Consider the following 19,316-nt stretch of genomic DNA (forward strand, 5'->3'; position numbering starts at 1 on the left):
ACACCATTGGAAACAGTGGGGATAATGACATTAACCGTTGAAACCTTCCTATGGCCTATGGTAATGTTTATTTGCCATACAATCTAATAATAATCTCACATAGATTTGGATGAAGGGAAAAACTCAAGTGTCAGCTTCATCCAAAACTTGTGTGGGCCCCCGAAAGTTTTTATTTTATTTATTTTTTTTAAATTTTATGTTGGGCAATTAATTACCCACTGTTTCTTGTGATATGGTCTTGAGCTCTAGATTTGTCTCATTTTTTGGCTCATGTTTAAAAATAAGCTGATAAAATGGATGCATCGTGTAGATAAAAGACATACATCATGGTAAGCCCCACAATGCCCAACGCCACCTAGCTGGTTTGTGTTGGGCCACCGTCTTTCGCTTCCTAGTTTGCATTTTGCCACCGCTTAGACTCGTTTCGAACTGGGCTGAACTGCTAATCGAATTAGGCTAAGCTAACCAAATAGGCTCGAGGATTGAGCTGAGCCAAGTTCGAGCGGGGGCTAGCTACTAGTCGGATTCCAACATTGAATAGATCTACATATAGGAATATTCATCCATCTGTAATGGAAATCACACTAATAGGAATAGAAGCCGAAACATCCCCTCATTCTTTCATATACTAGGGGATTTAACTTAGAAAATAAAAATAAAAATTATTCCATACCAAGGGATTTGCATCTTGACCATGGGTTCCAATGCACGAGATCCCCCGTAGCACTTACCAATAAAACTCTATCAATTCGTATTACACAGGAGCAATTAATTATAGACACTAATATAATTATATCAGCTCTCAGGAAGGAAATAAAATCTTTATTTAAATACCATTTGTTAGCCAGAAATTTTGTTTTAGATAATTAAACACTATTATACGTGCATTTAATATGCATTTCTCCATTCACTCCTTCACATCCTAATTGAAATAATAACAAGCGGTAAGAAATTTTAGCCATTATCAATAAAAGTAACATAGAACATATCATTCCTTTAGCAAATATAATAATATTCCAACGTACAATGTCCTACACTAGATCCCATTTGTATAAAATGTCAAGTCACCAACCCACTTCCTGTGTGAAAATAGTGGACGGTACAGATTAAATCTACCAACGATCTGATTCATCATAACGTGTGTTCTTGCTTCTTACACGCCTGTTATCATCACGGTGGGCCCAACCTCCTGCATGACTCTCAAGTGTTTCGTACGTACGAGATTAATGGGGGCAGAACCTATATAGCTGGTGTAGATACGTGTCGTGCGATCGAGTTCCGAGTTGTACGAACGGTTCAAAGGAGATCAAAGTTACATGGGCCCCACAATGATGTATTTATTATATCCACACCGTTCATCCATTTTTAGAGATCATTTTAGAGCATTAATAAAAAAATGAATCATATCCAAAGCTCAAATGGACCACACCAAAAATAGCAGCATGGGATAATGATTTTCATCGTTAAAAAATTTGTAGGGCCCACCATAACGTTTTTTTTCCATCCAATCTGTTCATAAGGTCAAAAATACATGGATGAAGAGGAACAACAAATTTCATATTGATCCGAAACTTCTGCGACCCCCAAAAGGGTTTCAATGGCAGACGTTCAATCCCCCACTGCTTTTTGCAGTGTGGTCCACGTGATCTTTAGATCTGCGTTATTTTTCGTCTCAAGCATTAAGACGAGCTCGGAAAATGGATGGACGGTTTGGATACACCAGCCAATCCGCTTCCAGTTCGGACAGGGATCTGAGATTTCCATCACCCCGCCAAAAATATCGTGCTGTTTCACTCCTAAGGAGTAAGGTCGCAGGTAGCACAAACGGACGGCTGAAACAACTTTTCCCAGCGACTCCTATTCTCTTGATGATTGAGTTCCATAAAATCTAAGTGGTGGGGCCCACCTGACGGAAACCTTGGATCTCTCACACGTGTGGATTGTGCGTTGATGAGCAGCGCTTAGAAGGCCTCCGGCGCACATGTGCTCCTGAACGGTACCGAATCATGTCCTGTTCATGCTAACCTGAGCCGCCAGGGACACGCTTAGGTGGTGGGTCCCACATCCAGCAGCTGACTGGTTGGAATCACTTTTCCAAGGGCCAGACGACAGGGTGGCCAAATCGCTACGGAGATCCGATGAAGCGTAGGAAAGAAGAGGCGCATGTTAGCTGCAATCCAGAGCTCAGTTACGTATCTGGTTCTAGGCAATTTCTCGGCTTAGGAATTTCACGGGATATTTTCATATTTTTCATTTCCTCGTGATTTTAATGGAAAAATCTCCCAAAAAAATAAATTTAAATGCTTATTATAATTTAGAAAATTTTAAAAATATAAATATGTAGTAATAAAATAAATTATTTTAATTTCTATATGGCTTTCACGTTAAAAAGCAATAAAATCGAGGGAAATTAGTACGCCCTTTGATTATGAATATATCACGATACTCTTACGATAATATCGTTTAACTAAATTATCGCGACCGTTTCAAAATATCAGGGACATTTGTCACGTTGTCGAGAGGACAGAAAGAGAATGCACGCAATGCGCCAGACTATTGAGGAATCATTTAATACTCAGATAGAGCACGATGATCGATATGCACGTACTCGGAACTTCTACACTTGGACAATATTAATTCAATCTAATCCGTTTGATTTATGTGGCCCGCTGTAGAAAGCTAACCATTCAACAATCAGATTGATTGATCAATCCAAACCCATCCGTAATTGAAATTAATCCGTTGATCCTGAACCAGTGATTAACTCCAGTTTAATCCGTCCACTGAATACTTAAAAACCGGAAATTTAGTCGGTCAAATTCGTTTAGAAAAAAAGTAGACCATTCATCCACTCCTGGGACACGATTTGGACGGTTTTAATTTGAATAAATAAATCACAAATAGAAAATCTCTAAGTGCGCGAGTAGAAACTGTTACGCTCTGCCGGAGTATCAAATTCCTGACACGATAGGAAGCGCACGATAGCGATACCCCCCTCACGCGAATCCCGAGGCGGTGGGGGTGTACGGCAATTGCAGTAGTTATGCTTTGCTCCTCCTCTACAGGATGACGTGGAGGAATATGATTGGGCCACGTCGCTGAACCGGTCTCCCGCAGAGTTATGGCATTGTCTAGCTTTTTCCATGCAATGCACATTCCACAAAGCGAAATGGGAAGAAAACAAAAGCAATAGAAAAAAGAAATAAGAGAAAAGAGATATGCTTTGATGCTCTGCAGTCTATGATTGGTGATACGCACGCAGTCAGAAATTACTGAAAAATTGCTTACGTGGCATGTCATTAATTAAAAGTAGCCGTCCGAATTATGGGTACCATTATGAATTTATAACTAACAAAATATTCGCTTAATTTTGAGTTCTTTTTATATCATGCGTACAATTTTTATATGCATGTGTATCAAGCAACATATGCAACCAGAGTATTAAATAACTCCTTGAGCAAAAAGAGAAAATACATGGAGAAGGCAAAATGAAGAAAAATGAGGTGGGAGATTTTCTTGGTGAAGATAATGGTAATCCAACGGCTATTGTACGTAGAGATAGTGGAGCAGCATCTAACGGCTACTATAGAATCCTCTTTTGACCCATTTCATCCCATCTATTTCTCATCAACTTGAGATGATTCTCTCTGTCTCTCTCATTCATTCATGTACTTTTCTTGATGAGCTCTTTCATTCTCTATATCCAAGGGTATAACGGCTAAATTTTCATAGTTTTGAAGTGATGATTAGCATTTTAACATGGTTATGCTTAATGGGTATTTTTCATTCTAATCAAATTTAATCTCTTCAATATTGTTTTCTCCTCTTGATTAGTAACTAATGACGAACATAGATGTGAATTTTCATAAGCTCATTTGAAATAAGTGGATAAAATAATAAAGCATTAGCAGCCCTTCATCTTTGATTATCTGCCAAAGTGCTTTCCGGTTAGTGGATTTCCTCTTTTCTTTCACCAAGATTCTTAGTACATGTCAAGTACACATTGGAGATTACTCATCATTATCATCTAATCCTTATCTCAACTAATTAAGGTAAGCTCATCTCGAGCTGAAAATTACGGCCTTATAATTCAAAATGTGAATTTTCAAAAGCTCATTTGAAATAAATGTTACAAATTCTCATTAGTTATTATTGGATGGCAGGGTACATGTGTACAAAAACTTTCTATGTGTATCATTAACAAGCATTTTTGTAGGCCAACAAATTCCAAAACAAGGGTGGTTTTGATTGAATGACAAGAGTAAGTTTTATATTAATTATACAATGGTCTCTTCATATCTTACGGTGAAGTAATGAGGCTGAAGAAAATAGTAATGACTCACTGCAGAAGTTGAGTCCTTACTCATGCCTCACTGTTAGACTCACGAGAGTTTCAACACGAGGTCACAAGTTCAAGTACCCATTGTGGTGAAATCCACTATGGTGTGAGTGCGTGTTAAAAAAATTTACAATTTTCTTTTAAATTCGAATAGCAAGAAACATAAAATCATGGAAAAACATTTTATTTTCTTGCGGTTCCTTGTAAACAAGTCCTCAATGATAATAGTGAACAGCTAGTTAGATACGAGTGTATTTAACGGTTGCAAGAGTAGTAACAAAAATTCCATAATGTTAATTAATTAGAACTTTCAAGTTAAAATGCATACCAAATGAGAATTGGAAGTGAGACTAATCTATGTGTACGATAATATGGAGAATTGAGGTTAGGTGATCCATCCTCTTTGGTTGTTCAACTAGGGGACACAAAGTTCAGAGGTGGGCCACTTGATTTCACTACTTGAAAAGTAGATAACCAAATCCGGGGATTACATTCCTCTTTCCTATGAAGAAAATTGACTATGGGCCCACATCAAGAACTGATGGAACCACTCATCTAGCTTGGAATGATGCATATGATCATATGTGAATTGGCCCTTAGCCAAATGGGCCATTTCGTTATTATCACTAATTTCAATTACCTCCCTCTCATGCACATGACCAACATCACCCACTTGTTATTTCAGCAATTCATGATTTTTTCACGAACACATCACATAATCAAAGAAACCCATGTTAAGAAGATGGTAGAACCCACTTGCAGTATGTTTGGAAGTAACCCCAAAATCGGAAGCGGCGGTCTGGGATCAGCATTTTCATCAAAGTGACAGTCCGTTGCTAGTGACAAAACAGAAGAAGTGAATGGCATTGGACTGGGTTTCACTATTTTCACCCCTCTCCGAATGTTAAGATTAAATTGGAAATCATCCCACCACCATTTTTTACACAAACATCGATTTGGGGCACTTCCAACCACACTGATAAAAGCTAGGAAGCTTCAAAAAAATCAGCCAGAACAAAAGGAAGAGAAGAAAATACCTGTTTCAATCAGGAAAATGTTCGCTGCGGTTCAAACGTGTTAATAAGGAAGAACTCAGTGGAGAAAAGGGGGCTATCAGATTCATGATTATTCAAGATCGACTGCAGTTTTGCAGATTGGCAGCCTCGAAAACTGTTTGAATCCGATACGGATTTTTAATACATCCCAAATAAATACAAACTCAAAAACTCCAGGACTCTATCAGTAAAATGCGAAATTTGAACAGCTTTACGTCTCCCATCGATGGAATGGATGCATGGTTTCCTGGCACTGGAGACAATCCTGTTAGGGACCCCACAAGCCCACAAAGTCAGTATCCGAAGATTTTAGCCTCTCTGGTTAAAACCAATCTTGAAACCGACGGATTTAACCGGGCCCCACCAAAGGACGCCGCTGATTAAAATGGCTTGAGCCCCCAGAAGCTCATGCATCAGAGAATCGGTTTCAGGACTGCCATCACCATTCGCCTACCGCAAGCTTGGAGAATAGTAAAGTGGGGAGTTGAGATACCCTGTCGGAGGCGACGGAAGCATAAAAGGATTTGGTGAAAGAATGCTGGGGCCTTCCGGGGGACCTTGCTTCGTAGAGCTAGCATTCGCCACAGGGCAAGACATTAGAAAACTGGATTTTGGTGGGCCCACGGGCGGTTCCCTCGAGAAAGTATTGTGCAATGGTAAGGAAGAAAACACTTTCAACGGCCTTGGATTTGAATTCAAAGCCATCGGAGGCAAAATGCCCACTAGTGGCTGCTGCTGCTTTCCTCTTGTTCCCATGGCATATTTCCCATTGCCCTTGCCCAAATCTGCTTCCAACTCGGGAGAATCATCAATGACAATCACCTCCCTCATGGGATTGGCAGTTTGCATGGTGGAAACAGGTTTCTGGCGTTGGCGGTGGTGAGGAGCTGTCCTCTCGACATGGTATGCAAATGGGGAGCTGAGTTTCTTATTCAGCCTTCTTTGTTGTGGTTGCGAGTCAGTTTTTAGGCCCTTCGGCCCCGGCTGCAAGGCAGGCGCTGCGAAAGCTCCCATGCTCATGGCCTGCTGATGACCCTCGGCCAAATGTAGCGGAGTTTGGTGGACCATTTTTGAGTTACTGTGATTTCGGTAACCATTTGGAACGCCGACATTGAAATTCGGTAGAGGATTGCAAGGATTGCCGTAGACAGCGGAGCCATTGGTAGACTGGCGATAGAAAGAAATGCCATCCTGATTCGGGACATTGCCTGTTGAGAATCCAAGAAGCGTCAGATACTTTGCATTGGAATGATCGTGTGGGCCAAGAGCACCGAACTGCGGAGCCCTTCGGAGTTGCATGGCTTCGTCTTCCTCCTTGTTCATCACCATTAGGTTCTTTCCCATCAACCTCAAGACGGGACTTGGAGATGGTTGGTGAGGATCGGCCTGTGAGGACTGGGCAGCAGATTCGAAATTGCTGCAATTTGGGAACTTCATCACAGCATCCAAAGGCAGCTTCATGGAAACAGAACCGATGGGCGATTCCGAGCCAGGAATGACCATTTCATCCATTCTCGAGGTTGGATAAGTGCTGGACGAGGTAGAGATTTCATGCCCAAAATACGGATTTGAAGCTGTTTGCTTCGCTTTGATAGGCAGCATCATGGGGCCCATGAAGTTTCTCCGCCTCAGGAGCTGTGGTTCTTGATATGATAAGGTGGCAACCCGAGAAATGCTTTCCTTACGTGAGCAGCAACATGGCTGATCATCTGATATTTTAGAGAATTCCTTTGCTGGAGGAACTGCAACTTTCGGGTTCTCCCTCTCTGACTTCATTCTCTCCAATTCAGCTACATTTGCCACTAATGGCCATGCAATATCTTGAACCAGTGGAAGCCCCACCGAACTTTTTAATTTGGATCTTTCCATTGGTGGCGGGGAGATGGTTGAGGTTACGGAAGCGGGAGATCTTGACAGGTCCCTATCAACTGACTTGCCTTGATCTTGGGTGAATTGGGGTCCACTTGACGTCATCGACATGTTGTCCTGAAGACCATCGTGTCCCGCATTGCCAGGACTCGGCAAACACCGTCCTGATCCTTGAATAGGCATTGGATCAGGCAAGCACCTAGGGTATTGGATATCAGACAACGAATCATCTTCCACCCTAGAATCAGCCTCCGCCGTCATCTGAGAATTTAGCCCTGTAAGCTCATCACCGATTTCATCAACATACCCAATCTCCCGATCCTCCATGAATGCTTCAGTTTGGCTTGTGTGCCCCATATATTCATCCTCATGAGATGGTGATTGCATGTAGGAATGAGCAGCTAGTGCATTTCCATCCGAACTCTGCGCTTCGCTAGACCCTCCTGCCATGGTGTCTTCGACGGCTTTCTCGGAGGAAGATGCAATGTCCGTGTCACCACTGACCGGGACTTCTTCAGCGGAGGATTCCCAGTCGTCCGATTTGGATGGGGTGACATCCACACTTGGGGATGGATGAGGACTGCCTTCATCTTGGGAATCTACCATATCAAACATCCCAATGTTATGGCATTCAGCCGCCAGATCCAGCCTTTTTGAAGTTGTGGTTTCCGGCTGTGAAGACATGCTTATGGCCTGATCCCTCGTGTGCCAGGATTCCAGTATGTTGTTTCTACCGATAGACACTTCATCGCCACTCTCCTCTATTTCAGACCGCCTCAAACTCTTCATCAAATCTGAGCTGGGTCCCAAAGTTTTGCTGGAACCATGGATCATATCAGCATCAGAGAGAAAGTGCTCAACCCGTCTGCTCTTTTCAACCGTCCGTTTATCCTCTTGAGACTTCTTATAAGCTGAATGCTTGTCAATCTCACTGCATTTTCTTGCTTCCATGGAAGGAGATGGTTTTCCTAGTAAAATACTCTTCCGTGAAGTCATGGTTTTTTTGGCTTTTGGAGAGAAGGGTTGGTTTTTGAATGGTTTTGGAGATGACCGGGCAACACCTGCATTTATTTCTACTCTCTTGCTTCTCGGAGAAGCCGCGTAACTCTCCGAAGGTCTTGAGAACTTCAACACACTGCCGTTGGCAGCAACGGAACCACTTTCAGTTGATCGATCGAAATCACCCTCAACTGATTTCAGGGATTTCTCTGCATTATCCATAATGTTTGTGGTATTCGACGGAATCTCAACTCTCTTGCTTCTTGGGGAAGTGGCAGGATTCTCGGACGACCTTGAGAATTTCAGAATGTTGCTTCTCTCAGCAGGAGGATCTCCCGACGTTGGCTGGTTGCTCTCAATCTGTGGGTTTCGAGTTGCAGGTGGCGCTGGATCCCCCACAGCTCCCCCACAGCCATCCCTATTGCTGAACTTCTTTAGATGGCCAGTCCGTTTGGAGCATGCCCACTGTCTTAAAGTTCCAGACTCACTAGCTTTGATTGGGTCCCGCGCTTTCAGTAATTGAGATAAGGACTTTTCCTTCTCCTCATGATTTTCCATCCGGTGTTTCCGATCCGACGCCTCACAAATCTGATTACCAACAATCCATTGACGATACACTGAATAACGGATCTCATGCTATTGAATTTGCGGAAGCATTTCAAACTAATAGGAAATTAGATGTTCAGACCAAAACATGAGAAAAATCCGTAAGATGGGATTATAACCGGCAACATGAATGCATCTTCTAACTAAGTCACGTGTTACAACCAGTCATTGAAAAAGGAAATAATGTAGTTTCCCGGTATTCACGTCATAGTTATGCTTTCTTCCATGTGCAACATAAAAGTAACGCAATAGCTAATGAAATCACGATTTGGTAATTTTTCATTCCTTAGAATAAAACATGAGCAATCCAATTCGAGTGACATGCAATCCAGTGGTGTTTCCAAAAGCTGTTAAAAATCCAAATTGCAAGCTCTTAGAATTACTGAATTCTCAGAAGCAATGACGAAAATCCAATATCATTTTGAAGATTCAGACACGCCCAAGAATAACAAAATGAAAACCCAAATATAATTTTGAAGAATACGACATGCTGGAGATGAATAACAAGCTCCAACATGCTTGAAAAATCATATAATCCCAGAGATGATGATCTAGGCCTGTAAGTATACACGGAATTCCTGTAGAAATGGAATTTGTTTTCCACTGACAAGACAGTTGGGCTGTTTATAAACTTGGATTCCATGCTATGATCATTACTCTAATCCACTTATAATTCTCTGGCACAAGAAATAAGGTCACTGTTGTCTAATGAATTTGAGAAATCCAGTTGCTATCCAAATAGGACCCCATTTTCGGAATCCTTTTTTTTTTTTTAATGGGGAAATTATTGTTGGATAATCATTACATTTTCCATAGGATACGCATGGATTCCACCTATCCAAACATGCCCTAAAACAAGTTCTAACAATGAATTTCCGTCATCTATATCAGTAGGAATCCTACATATGTAACTCAAAATTAAAGCTGTCGAAAACATTGAGAACCAGAAAGAGAAAGATACCTCATCTTTGTACAGCTTGAGAGAGCACAATTTCTTGCTTTGAGGCTTAAATTTCAGTTGTTTAGAGCATTTCCCAGCAAGTCGTTTCTTCTTCTTGCCAACCAGATGGCTCTTGCCTTCCTTGGAATCCTTAGCATGCTTCCTCAGTACAGAATCATCTCCTACCACTGGTGCCACCACATCACTAAACTTTGACAGAATCCGAAGCTTCGTTCCGTTTGAATCCACATAGACTGCACGATCATCCTCATCTTCAACAAAATCAACTTTGCCCAGTCTTTGTCTTTTGGTTTCCGGGCGAACCTCACCGTTAGGCATTAGCAGGCTACATTCCACGGCCCAGTTCGTGCCATTCCGCCGATCGAGATCTTCCAAAGTACAGCTGGGGGCAGTTGCACAAATATCCACCATCGACCTTTTCTTCCTCAGTTTAACTCTATGCTTGCTAACATCTGTTGTGGCCCGCTTGGAAGTAGACTCCACAGCCAAGCACTGATCAATATGAGCATTCAAGGTGGTATTTGAAGTGGAAGAGAATGTCTTGCAAACAGGGCAAACCTTAGAAGCCATGGGTTCCGAAGCCACACTAGAATTCGACACTATCTCTTCCGCACGGCTGGATTCAGAGATACCACCCAATTTCACTATCAACCGGCACTTCCTATCAGACGGTCCACACAAGCTTTCTATCTTTTTGGAGGTGTGGTGATGACCCGCAACTTCAAGTTCTACAGAAGCTTCCAAGGAACCACTGATTTCATTAACTGAACAATGAATTTGGTTGGCACATTTTGAGATCTTATCAGTTTGGACGTGACTAGTAATCGTAGATGCAGTAGCTCCAACTACACCAGCCTCATTTGAACAAGATCTACCATCCAAACTCCCATCTGCTGATGATGGAGACTGAGCTTGATCTGAAGATTCTAAAACCAAGCAATTGATACCATCAGCTTCCGAATCCAATGAATGTGCATCTTCCTTTTCTAACAAATCACCTTCAGCTAATGTTTCATCACCCTCTACACTGACTGTCAATTTATCAGGTCCTGCACCCTTCGTGCTACACTGGGCTCTTACCGAATCAGGAGGTTCAAAAGGCGGCAATATATCTTTGATGCCATGCTTCAAGCAAAGTTGCAGATATTGCTGAGGAAATGGCCAATTCACCTCTACGTCCTTGCTCCGCGCATTGAAAACATAATCTCTGCAAGCCAAACGACCGAACTTAACATGAATTGAATTTTTCATACATCTTATTTTACTAACTCATATAAGCATGAATAACAGATAGGTAATAGAAGAAATCCTCCAGCAAATCATCTCAACTTGTTATCATATGCTAGGAGTTCTAAAAGAGAAGACATCAACCATGCTCATAAGCAAAGATGCCACTGTAGATCCATCGCCAAGGAGGAGATTGATCATTCTTCCAAAAAAAAAAAACCCCCATCTAGTGGTTCTCAGGCGGGGGACATGAAATCACAAAATAAATTGCAATGGAGAAGAGTACTTCCAAATTTCATGAAAGACTTTTTAAATCATAATCAACCATGTTGTATTTAACTCAAGAGGAAAGAAATCAATTAAAGATTTCATGAATTCAACCAAGAAAAAGAAGAAGACCCAAGTTATTAAAAGAAAGTAACAGATTCAGCACAGCGTTGAACCGATTCATATACTAAGCTTAGTACCCTTATCATCCATTTCAGATCCACCTAAAAAACCCAATGAAAACAGTGGTGGCAACGAAAGCTTTCATAAGGATTCAAGCTATAGAAGAAAACCCAAGAGATGCCACAGATGAATTGCAAGATTCAGCCCTTCGTCGAACCAACTGATTCATTAAAAAAATAAAAACCCCAAAAAAGAGAACCACTAATGTCAACAAAATTACAAGAAATTGTCACTTGTAAGCTTTACATCCAATTCAAACAGTTAGAAATGTGTGTGTGTGTGTGTGGGTGGGTGAGAGAGAGAGAGAGAGAGAGAGAGAGAGAGAGAGAGAGAGAAATCAATTCATTGGGGGTATGAAATGAAAAAAGACCTTATGGAGAAATGAGGGAGATGGGTGTCTTGGGCAAGGCCTGATGTCCCAAGATGTGGAGCAGCAACAGCAGCAGTCTCCTCTTCTTGCAAGGAAAGCTTGTCAAGATCAGCAGCAACAGACCTTTCATCACCTTTCAGACCTGGGATCCTGCTGGTAGAACATGGGAGATGATCTGGTGGTTGATTTTCAATGGATAACATCTGAAGAGAGGCTTCTCTTTTTTATTGCTGCTTCTCCTTCTCTTTCTCTCTCCACTACTGGTACAGTCCCAAGAAGAGATTTGCTGGAACTGGGACTCCTCCTCCTCTTGTACTTAGCCTCCAGCATAACCAAAAGCCTCTCAAATTACCCAAAACTCAAAACTCCCCAAAATCAGCCCCCCGTAAAAAAAAATATATAAAGATAAAAATAGACCTTTTTCTCCTGTCCTCTCTCTCTCTCTCTCTTTCTTCCTTTCTCTCTCTCTCTCTCCTCTTCTATGGACCCTTGATTTGATGCCTGAAGATAATGAAAACGAAACCAATGGTTGAGATCAATCCACACATGACGATACATACGCAGCTTCTACATGCCTCTAGAATGTTATTTTATGTAGAGTACCCAAACAGAAAAATCGCAAGGACGAAACCCATGAAAAATTGAAATCAAACAAGCTAAAAACGCCATAAATCACGCATCTAGAAGCTTCTATAATGTAATTTTATGTGAGCAAAGCAAGACAATGAAGATGCCCAAAACCCACATGAAGTTATAGGCAAAATCATAAAAAAGAAAGCCAGTGAAGAAAACCCAATACATAAAATCTCAGACTAAGATTGGAGAAAGGAAGAAAGAAAAAAGAGAGAGGGAGAGTAGGATATGTTACGGGAGAACCAACCAAAAAAACATATAGCTGTAATCACAAGCAAATTTAGAAAAGCAAATCCAAAGACCAGATACAAAGAAACAAGAGAAATGAAGGATAAAATAACACCGCCACAAAAAGATTCCTAAAAGAAATGAGGAAAATAGACCATGAAATAACACAAATTTCAACTTCCAAGGCCCTCTCCTCTCATGGGTTTTACCAAAAAACTCATGAATGAGGGGTAAAACAAAACCCACATGCAATTGGGTAGAATCATAACCAAATCAAAAGAAAGAGAGAGAAAATAAAAAATAAAAAAACTAGATTCAAGACTCTTAGAGAGAGAACACTAACAAAACCATGAAAAAGGTAGGCATGAAGAGAACTAAAACCCCTCTTCAAGAAACAAGAAAAGAAAACCCCCCAAAGGCAAAAAAAATAAAATGAGAAGAAAACTCATATTAAAAAACCAGAAAACCCAAAAGAAACCTTGGGACACACCATCACAAGCAAATCTAAAGAAAACTCATGACCAGATTCTCAAAGAAAATGACCAAGAAAAGGAATAAAACCCCATAAGATCATAAACAACCACCACCAAACAAGACTTGGGTTTCGTCATATAATCAAATTCCAAACAAAACCCAACTCCAAATTCTTAAAAACGAGTCCCAAAAAACAAAAAACAAAAAACAAAATCCCCCCAAAAATCACATAAAAATTTAAAAAAAAATAAAAAAATCAGCATAAAATCACACAAACCTTCTACTTCCAGGACTTCCCTTCATGGGTTATACCCCAAAACTCCATAGGCAAGAGAACAAAAGATAAGAAGAACATGATAGAGAAGAAAGTAGAAATGAGAGAGAGAGAGAGAGAAAGAGAGAGAGATTTCACCACCTACAGTTTTTTTAAAACAGCACCACCCACGCACATCAAAGGCATCTGGTTCTCCACCAAAAGCAGGTTTGTACAATTACAGCAACCCAAGAGAGAGATAGAGATGAGAGAGAGAGGAGGGATGGATTTTTACAGAGACCTGTCCTATCCTACACCTACTCTACGCAAGGGCTTTTTTTATTTTTATTTTTATTTTTAAATTTTGAAATATTCATGTATTTACAATTCGACCTTGCTTTTGCCTATAACTACAGTAATACCCCTACTTTAAAAATACAAATTACTCCACTGAAAGAAAAGCTGAACACTTGATTTTTATTTTCTTAGTAAGAGTTATTTTATACTCTGCGAGACAATGTCTCTTGATACTCAGGCACTTATAAATTATAAATTTTGGATACATAGATTGAACCCAAACCGTCTAAAGTATGGAACTCCAATGTAAAACCTAAAATCAGATTATTAAACAATATTACACATTTGAATCATGACCGTCGGATTTTTTCATCTTTCACCGTCCGATAAATGTCCACTAATCAGATGATCAGATGAATGCATAACAGTTATTTTATGATAATGGTAGATCTAAAATGGGTTTCATTTGAATTATTTAGTATTCCATATTTGAAACTTTTAATTATTTTTTAAGTGCTGCGTATCATCGATCACACTCCGCCAGAGTACTTAAAAGTTTTTCGCTGTTATTTTTAGTTGCCTTTGTACGGTAATTTATACGGTACATACGGGAGAACGGGTTTTACTGTAAAGCTGTCTTTCGGTGGTAAACGTACATTGGAATCATATTGTTTGAGGCCGTCCATATAAGGAATCCTATCATGGGTTTCTCATTTTCAAAAGTAATACCTAACTGACTTTTGTAATTTATGTACACCGTCTATTTTAAAGAACACTAATCGGACGGATATAACCATCTGATATCCTTGTAATTTGAAATCATATTAACTTAGAAGTAGGGATGAGATATATGAACGGTTCAGATTGATGAGATTCCCCTTTCAAGTTTAAGATATGGAGGTGGATGTACCATACTACTGTTATACCGGATCTACTGTATCACTGTCCCTTTAGTGTTGGAGTTTGTAGTTTACCGAAATGCCCTGCTTATAATGTATTTCTTGGAATTCGGGAAGGAGGAAGTTTTCTCAAATGAGATATTTTAGTACTCTGCCAGAGTACGATCATCCATACTCAGGCATACGGACACTGCCCACGTGAATACATGTATGCCTATACAAGCAGTCGATGTAGTAGGTCTGACTGTACATGAGTCATAAATGGTTGGGATGGTTAAATCACTCAACTTTTAGGAAAATGGACCGTCTACGATAAACCTTACGAAAGGAACGGTTAACATTGCCGGATTTGATATGAAGGTGTACGGATGTTCACACTCTGCCAGCACACGAAGTAATTCCACTTCCCAGTTTCAAGCTGGTGCACGTTTCGAGATTTTTTTGGAGATTATCTGATGCTCCGGTGGTGTATGGTGTTGATACTCTGGCAATTAGAAATTATAAAATTGGAGCATATTAACCAAAATTAAACCGTATAAATTGTGGAACCCACTGTTTTTAAGTTAAAAAATAATAATCAGGTTGTTAGAAGAATCTTAAACTGTGATTGGACACTTCATTTATGAAATATGACCATCGGATTTTTTCATTTCTAACCGTCCAATAAATCTATAAATATCTAATATTTGATTAATTGAGTGATATTCATTTTTCCCCCTCGATAAATATAAAGTGGTTCCCACAATTTGGACGGTTTGTTTGGATTATTTTTATGCCACTGTAGCAATATCTGAGTAATTTCTTAGTGCCTGTGTATCATACGTCATAAGCTGGCAATGCTTTTTCAACACCACAATTTGCTAATTTCCAACCGTGCAAGGGCAATCTGGTAATAAAACGAAGTTCTATGATACGCTGGCAATGTATGACGACCGCGCGCATGCGCGTACAGCTAGTGTACAGGGACGCGGATTTCCTGCGGAAGCCTTTCTCAGTAAGTCCCTGCGCAAGGATTCTATGTGGGCCTACTACGATGTTTGTGAGAAATCCAATCTGTTCATCCGCTTTTCGATCTCATTTTAGTAAATGGTAAGAAAAATAAGTTAGACCCAAAACTCAAATAGGCCACATCAGAGGAAAAAGTGGGGATGCATTGACCACCGTTGAAATAATTATATGACTACAAAAGTTTTGTATCGATCTAAGTTTTTGTTGTTTTTGCTTCATCCCAGTAAAAATGACCTTATAAAAGGCTTGGATGGCATATAAACATCAAGACGGAGTAGGAAGGTTTCAACTGTTGGAATTTCTTTCCTCACTTTTTCATCTTGTATGGCCCATTTGAGTTTTGGATACTTCTAATTTTTGTATCATGTCCTAAAATGAGGTCGAAAAATGGATGGATGGGTTGGATTTCTCATAAACATCAAGGTGGACCCCACCTTGCATGCTTCCGCAGGAAATCCGCGTCCGATGTACAGTGAACACGCGGCATGCATGGATTGGCAAAGGAGGAAACGAATTGGCTACTCCCCCTGACACCAGCTCCGTGGCTGATGGTCGGTGCTCTGTGGGCCCAACCATGATGTATGTGTTTCATCCATTCCGTTCATCCATTTTTACATATCATTTTATTTCTTGATCCTAAAAAATGAGAGGGATATAATTCTAAGGTGGACCACACCACATGAAAACAATAATGATTGCATATCAACCATTAAAATCCTCCTAAGGCCCACTATACTGTTTAATTGACATCCAATCTGTTGATTAGGTCATACAGTCCCAGATGAAGAGAAAAAAATAAATATCAGCTTGATCAAAAACTTTTATGGCCCCCAAAATGTTTTTAATGGTCTACCCTCATTCAACACTGTTTCCTGTAATGTGGTCCACTTGAGATTTGGATATACCTAATTTTTGGACTCATATTGTAAAATGATCTGTAAAAACAGATGGATGGCATGGATGAAACACATACATCATGGTAGGGCCCAATCCGTTCCCGGCAAAGGAATAGGTGCGGCGCTGACCGTGGGCCTCACCTTGATGTATATGTAGTACGTCCACGCCGTCCATCCGTTTTTCAGCTCATTTTTAAACGTGAATCCAAAAATAAAGTAGATACAAATCTCAGGTGGACCACAAGATAGGAAACCATGGTCATTCAACGCCCACCATTAAAAAAATCCTGAGTCCCACCGTAATGTTTTTAATGGCCAATCACCACCGTTTCCTGTAGTGTGGTCCACCTGTAATTTGGATCTTCTTAATCTGTGGATTCGTTCGTAAAATGAGCTGGAAAAACGGATGGACGGCGTGGATATACTACAAATACATCAATGTGGGCCCAACGGTTGGGGCGCACCGTGTTGGTTTGGCGCGGGGCCGCACCGAATCCTCTAGCGCATGTACCGAAATCATAACCATACAACACGCTGTGGATGAGAGACTGACATAAAAAGTTAATCTGATCAGATGAATTGACTTCTTCAGAAATGGACGGCCAAGATAAGATTTTTCCATCAGCTCTATCGTAGGGAATTCAGACCGTTCAATCGATCTTGTTTTGAGTATCCGCACCGTCTATTGTGGGGTCCACTTCATGGACAATTCATATTTAAGTACATATATGCGACGTACAAAGGGTATGATTAGTCATGTTCTGCCAGAGTGTCGACGTCTCTGTCATTAATAATCAGGAAAAGGATTGATATTTGATACTTCGCGGGAGCATGTAGTTATTGTACTCCACATTCCATGAAGCCAACGCCTCATGATCAGAACGTCCATCTTCCAAACGAATGGTTAAAACCAAAAAGTCCATCGTTCATATGCATCCTTTTAATGGGATGGACGGCCAGGATCTTCCAACTGATGAAGGGTTTTTTTTTTTGTTTTTTTTCCATATTTGCCGTCAATTGCGGGACTCATCAGATCACCAATGTGCTGTTAGAAGGCAACGCGGTCTACAGTTTCAGTGCTCCCTCGGACCATCATACCTGACCAAATGTGCACGTACGAATGATACGTATGCGAGATCCAGACCGTTCATCAGGCAGAATCCAACGTTTATTTTCCTTGCCCAACGTTAAAAAATGCGAATTAATACGTCTATTGAGAAAAAGAGACAATTGCTAGAGGTGACTCATTCTCCATCCGAGTTGACTCTGTTGGCTTCCTTCACTAATCCTTATAAATGTAGGTCACTTTAAAAAAATAAAAAAAATCAGATGGGTGTCATGGACCATCTTTTGAGGACATCCATACCAAGAAAATGGTGGGCCCCACCAACACTAGTATTGAAAATCAATCTGATCCACTCATTAAATAGGCCATGCTTGTATGTTGACTGGAACTGCCTGATGAGTGTACTAGCATGAGTGAGGTGATTTTCATGCATGGTGGGTCCTACTATTAATTTGCATGGTACCAAATGTCCTGAATATATGGTACGTCCTGGTGAAAGTTAAGCTTACATTACAAGTTAAGTCGTCCACTTTTCATTATTCAATAAATGTCTTAACAAAGAAAAAAGAAAATCCTTCAATGCCATATTGTTTCTCCTATTTCATGTAAGACCAAACAAAAGTCACTTTTTTCCTCTTCTTTTTAGGCTTTGCATTATGATTTTCTCCTAAAATCTAACATATTTCAACCTATCTTTTTATTAAAAAATATAAAGCCACAATTTCATACCTTTTGTTTTAAATAATCATAATGGTATCCAATAATAATAATCGGTGGCGATAATTATCGTTATGATGTGGGCCGTAACTGCTATTATGATTTTTTAAACCCTATTAGCTCTTTAATAAACCATTATAAGCTCGTAAGTAACCGTTTTTTAATACCTTAGAGTTAGATGATGTTTAGGTTGCCTATAATGCCAGGCGTGCAAGCATTCAAAAATTGTACAAGTGTTATACATTCAGTCAAGTTAAATCGATAAATCCAATGTCGTTAACTCACATTTTTAATAATGAACTTTTATTAAATAGTTTCATGGGATTCAATCGATTATTTCAATTGTGGGATATTGTTGAGAAATAGAAATTAATGTTATCAAAGAATTTTCTACGATTATAATTTCTAGTAATATGTAATGAGTCAATCATCAACTTCAATATCTCATTAAACAAAAATGGTGAAATTATTTTTCATTGATCAATTCCATCTAGCAAGTATTATGATAATCTAATAAGAAGGGTTTCAATTTATTCAAATGAACGAAACAATCCTAACATTTGATTTGTGAACACTTGTTTGTGTATATAAGACCATTAGATATTTCATTTTTAGTTGTCCATTAAGTATCTGGCAATCAAATGGTGAAATAACAAAATATGTGCAATTTAATTGGGACCCATGATTTGGGTCATTTAATTTGAAGTAGTTGTACGTATCCATCGCATGCAATTTTTAAGTGCTACACATCATCCATCACACTCTCCCAAAGGTAATTTTGTGCCTCATTAAAGGTAGGACATGGACTTTGATGCCTTGGTTTTCTACAATGAAAGGTTGCAACTATCATAACATGACTTAATGCCCAAAGCATATGTGAAATCATTGATTTTCATATTGTGGTTGTGGGTTTGACCATGATTGAGACTTGCAACTATCATAACATGACTTAATGCCCAAAGCATATGT

General features: G+C 39.9%; 1 protein-coding gene across 3 annotated transcripts; it reads right to left on the bottom strand.

Moving 5' to 3' along the window:
- Window positions 1-5,435: 5,435 nt before the first annotated feature.
- LOC131256058 (uncharacterized) lies at window positions 5,436-13,787 on the bottom strand. Of its 3 annotated transcripts, none has more exons than XM_058257088.1 (4): window positions 13,631-13,787; window positions 11,877-12,377; window positions 9,830-11,036; window positions 5,436-8,850 (listed from the first exon to the last, which is right to left on the bottom strand). In XM_058257088.1, exons 2-4 carry the CDS (start codon window positions 12,077-12,079, stop codon window positions 5,845-5,847), a joined length of 4,416 nt encoding a protein of 1,471 aa, XP_058113071.1. In that variant the 5' UTR covers window positions 12,080-12,377; window positions 13,631-13,787; the 3' UTR covers window positions 5,436-5,844. The 3 variants fall into 3 exon arrangements, with proteins under 3 accessions (XP_058113071.1, XP_058113072.1, XP_058113073.1); XM_058257089.1 differs by having other exon boundaries at window positions 13,627-13,757; XM_058257090.1 differs by lacking the exon at window positions 13,631-13,787 and adding an exon at window positions 13,489-13,623.
- Between the last annotated feature and the right edge of the window lie 5,529 nt (window positions 13,788-19,316).

This window comes from Magnolia sinica, chromosome 9, assembly GCF_029962835.1.
Source record: "Magnolia sinica isolate HGM2019 chromosome 9, MsV1, whole genome shotgun sequence".
NCBI lineage: Eukaryota > Viridiplantae > Streptophyta > Magnoliopsida > Magnoliales > Magnoliaceae > Magnolia > Magnolia sinica.

Bases quoted from the DNA above. Each gene is read 5' to 3' on its own strand.
- LOC131256058 (XM_058257088.1), bottom strand. From the start codon at position 12,079: ATGTTATCCATTGAAAATCAACCACCAGATCATCTCCCATGTTCTACC. The intron at 11,037-11,876 runs GTCTTTTTTCAT...TTTGGCTTGCAG, and splicing joins CTCCCTCATTTCTCCATAAG to AGATTATGTTTTCAATGCGC. The intron at 8,851-9,829 runs GTATCTTTCTCT...GTTGGTAATCAG, and splicing joins TCAAGCTGTACAAAGATGAG to ATTTGTGAGGCGTCGGATCG.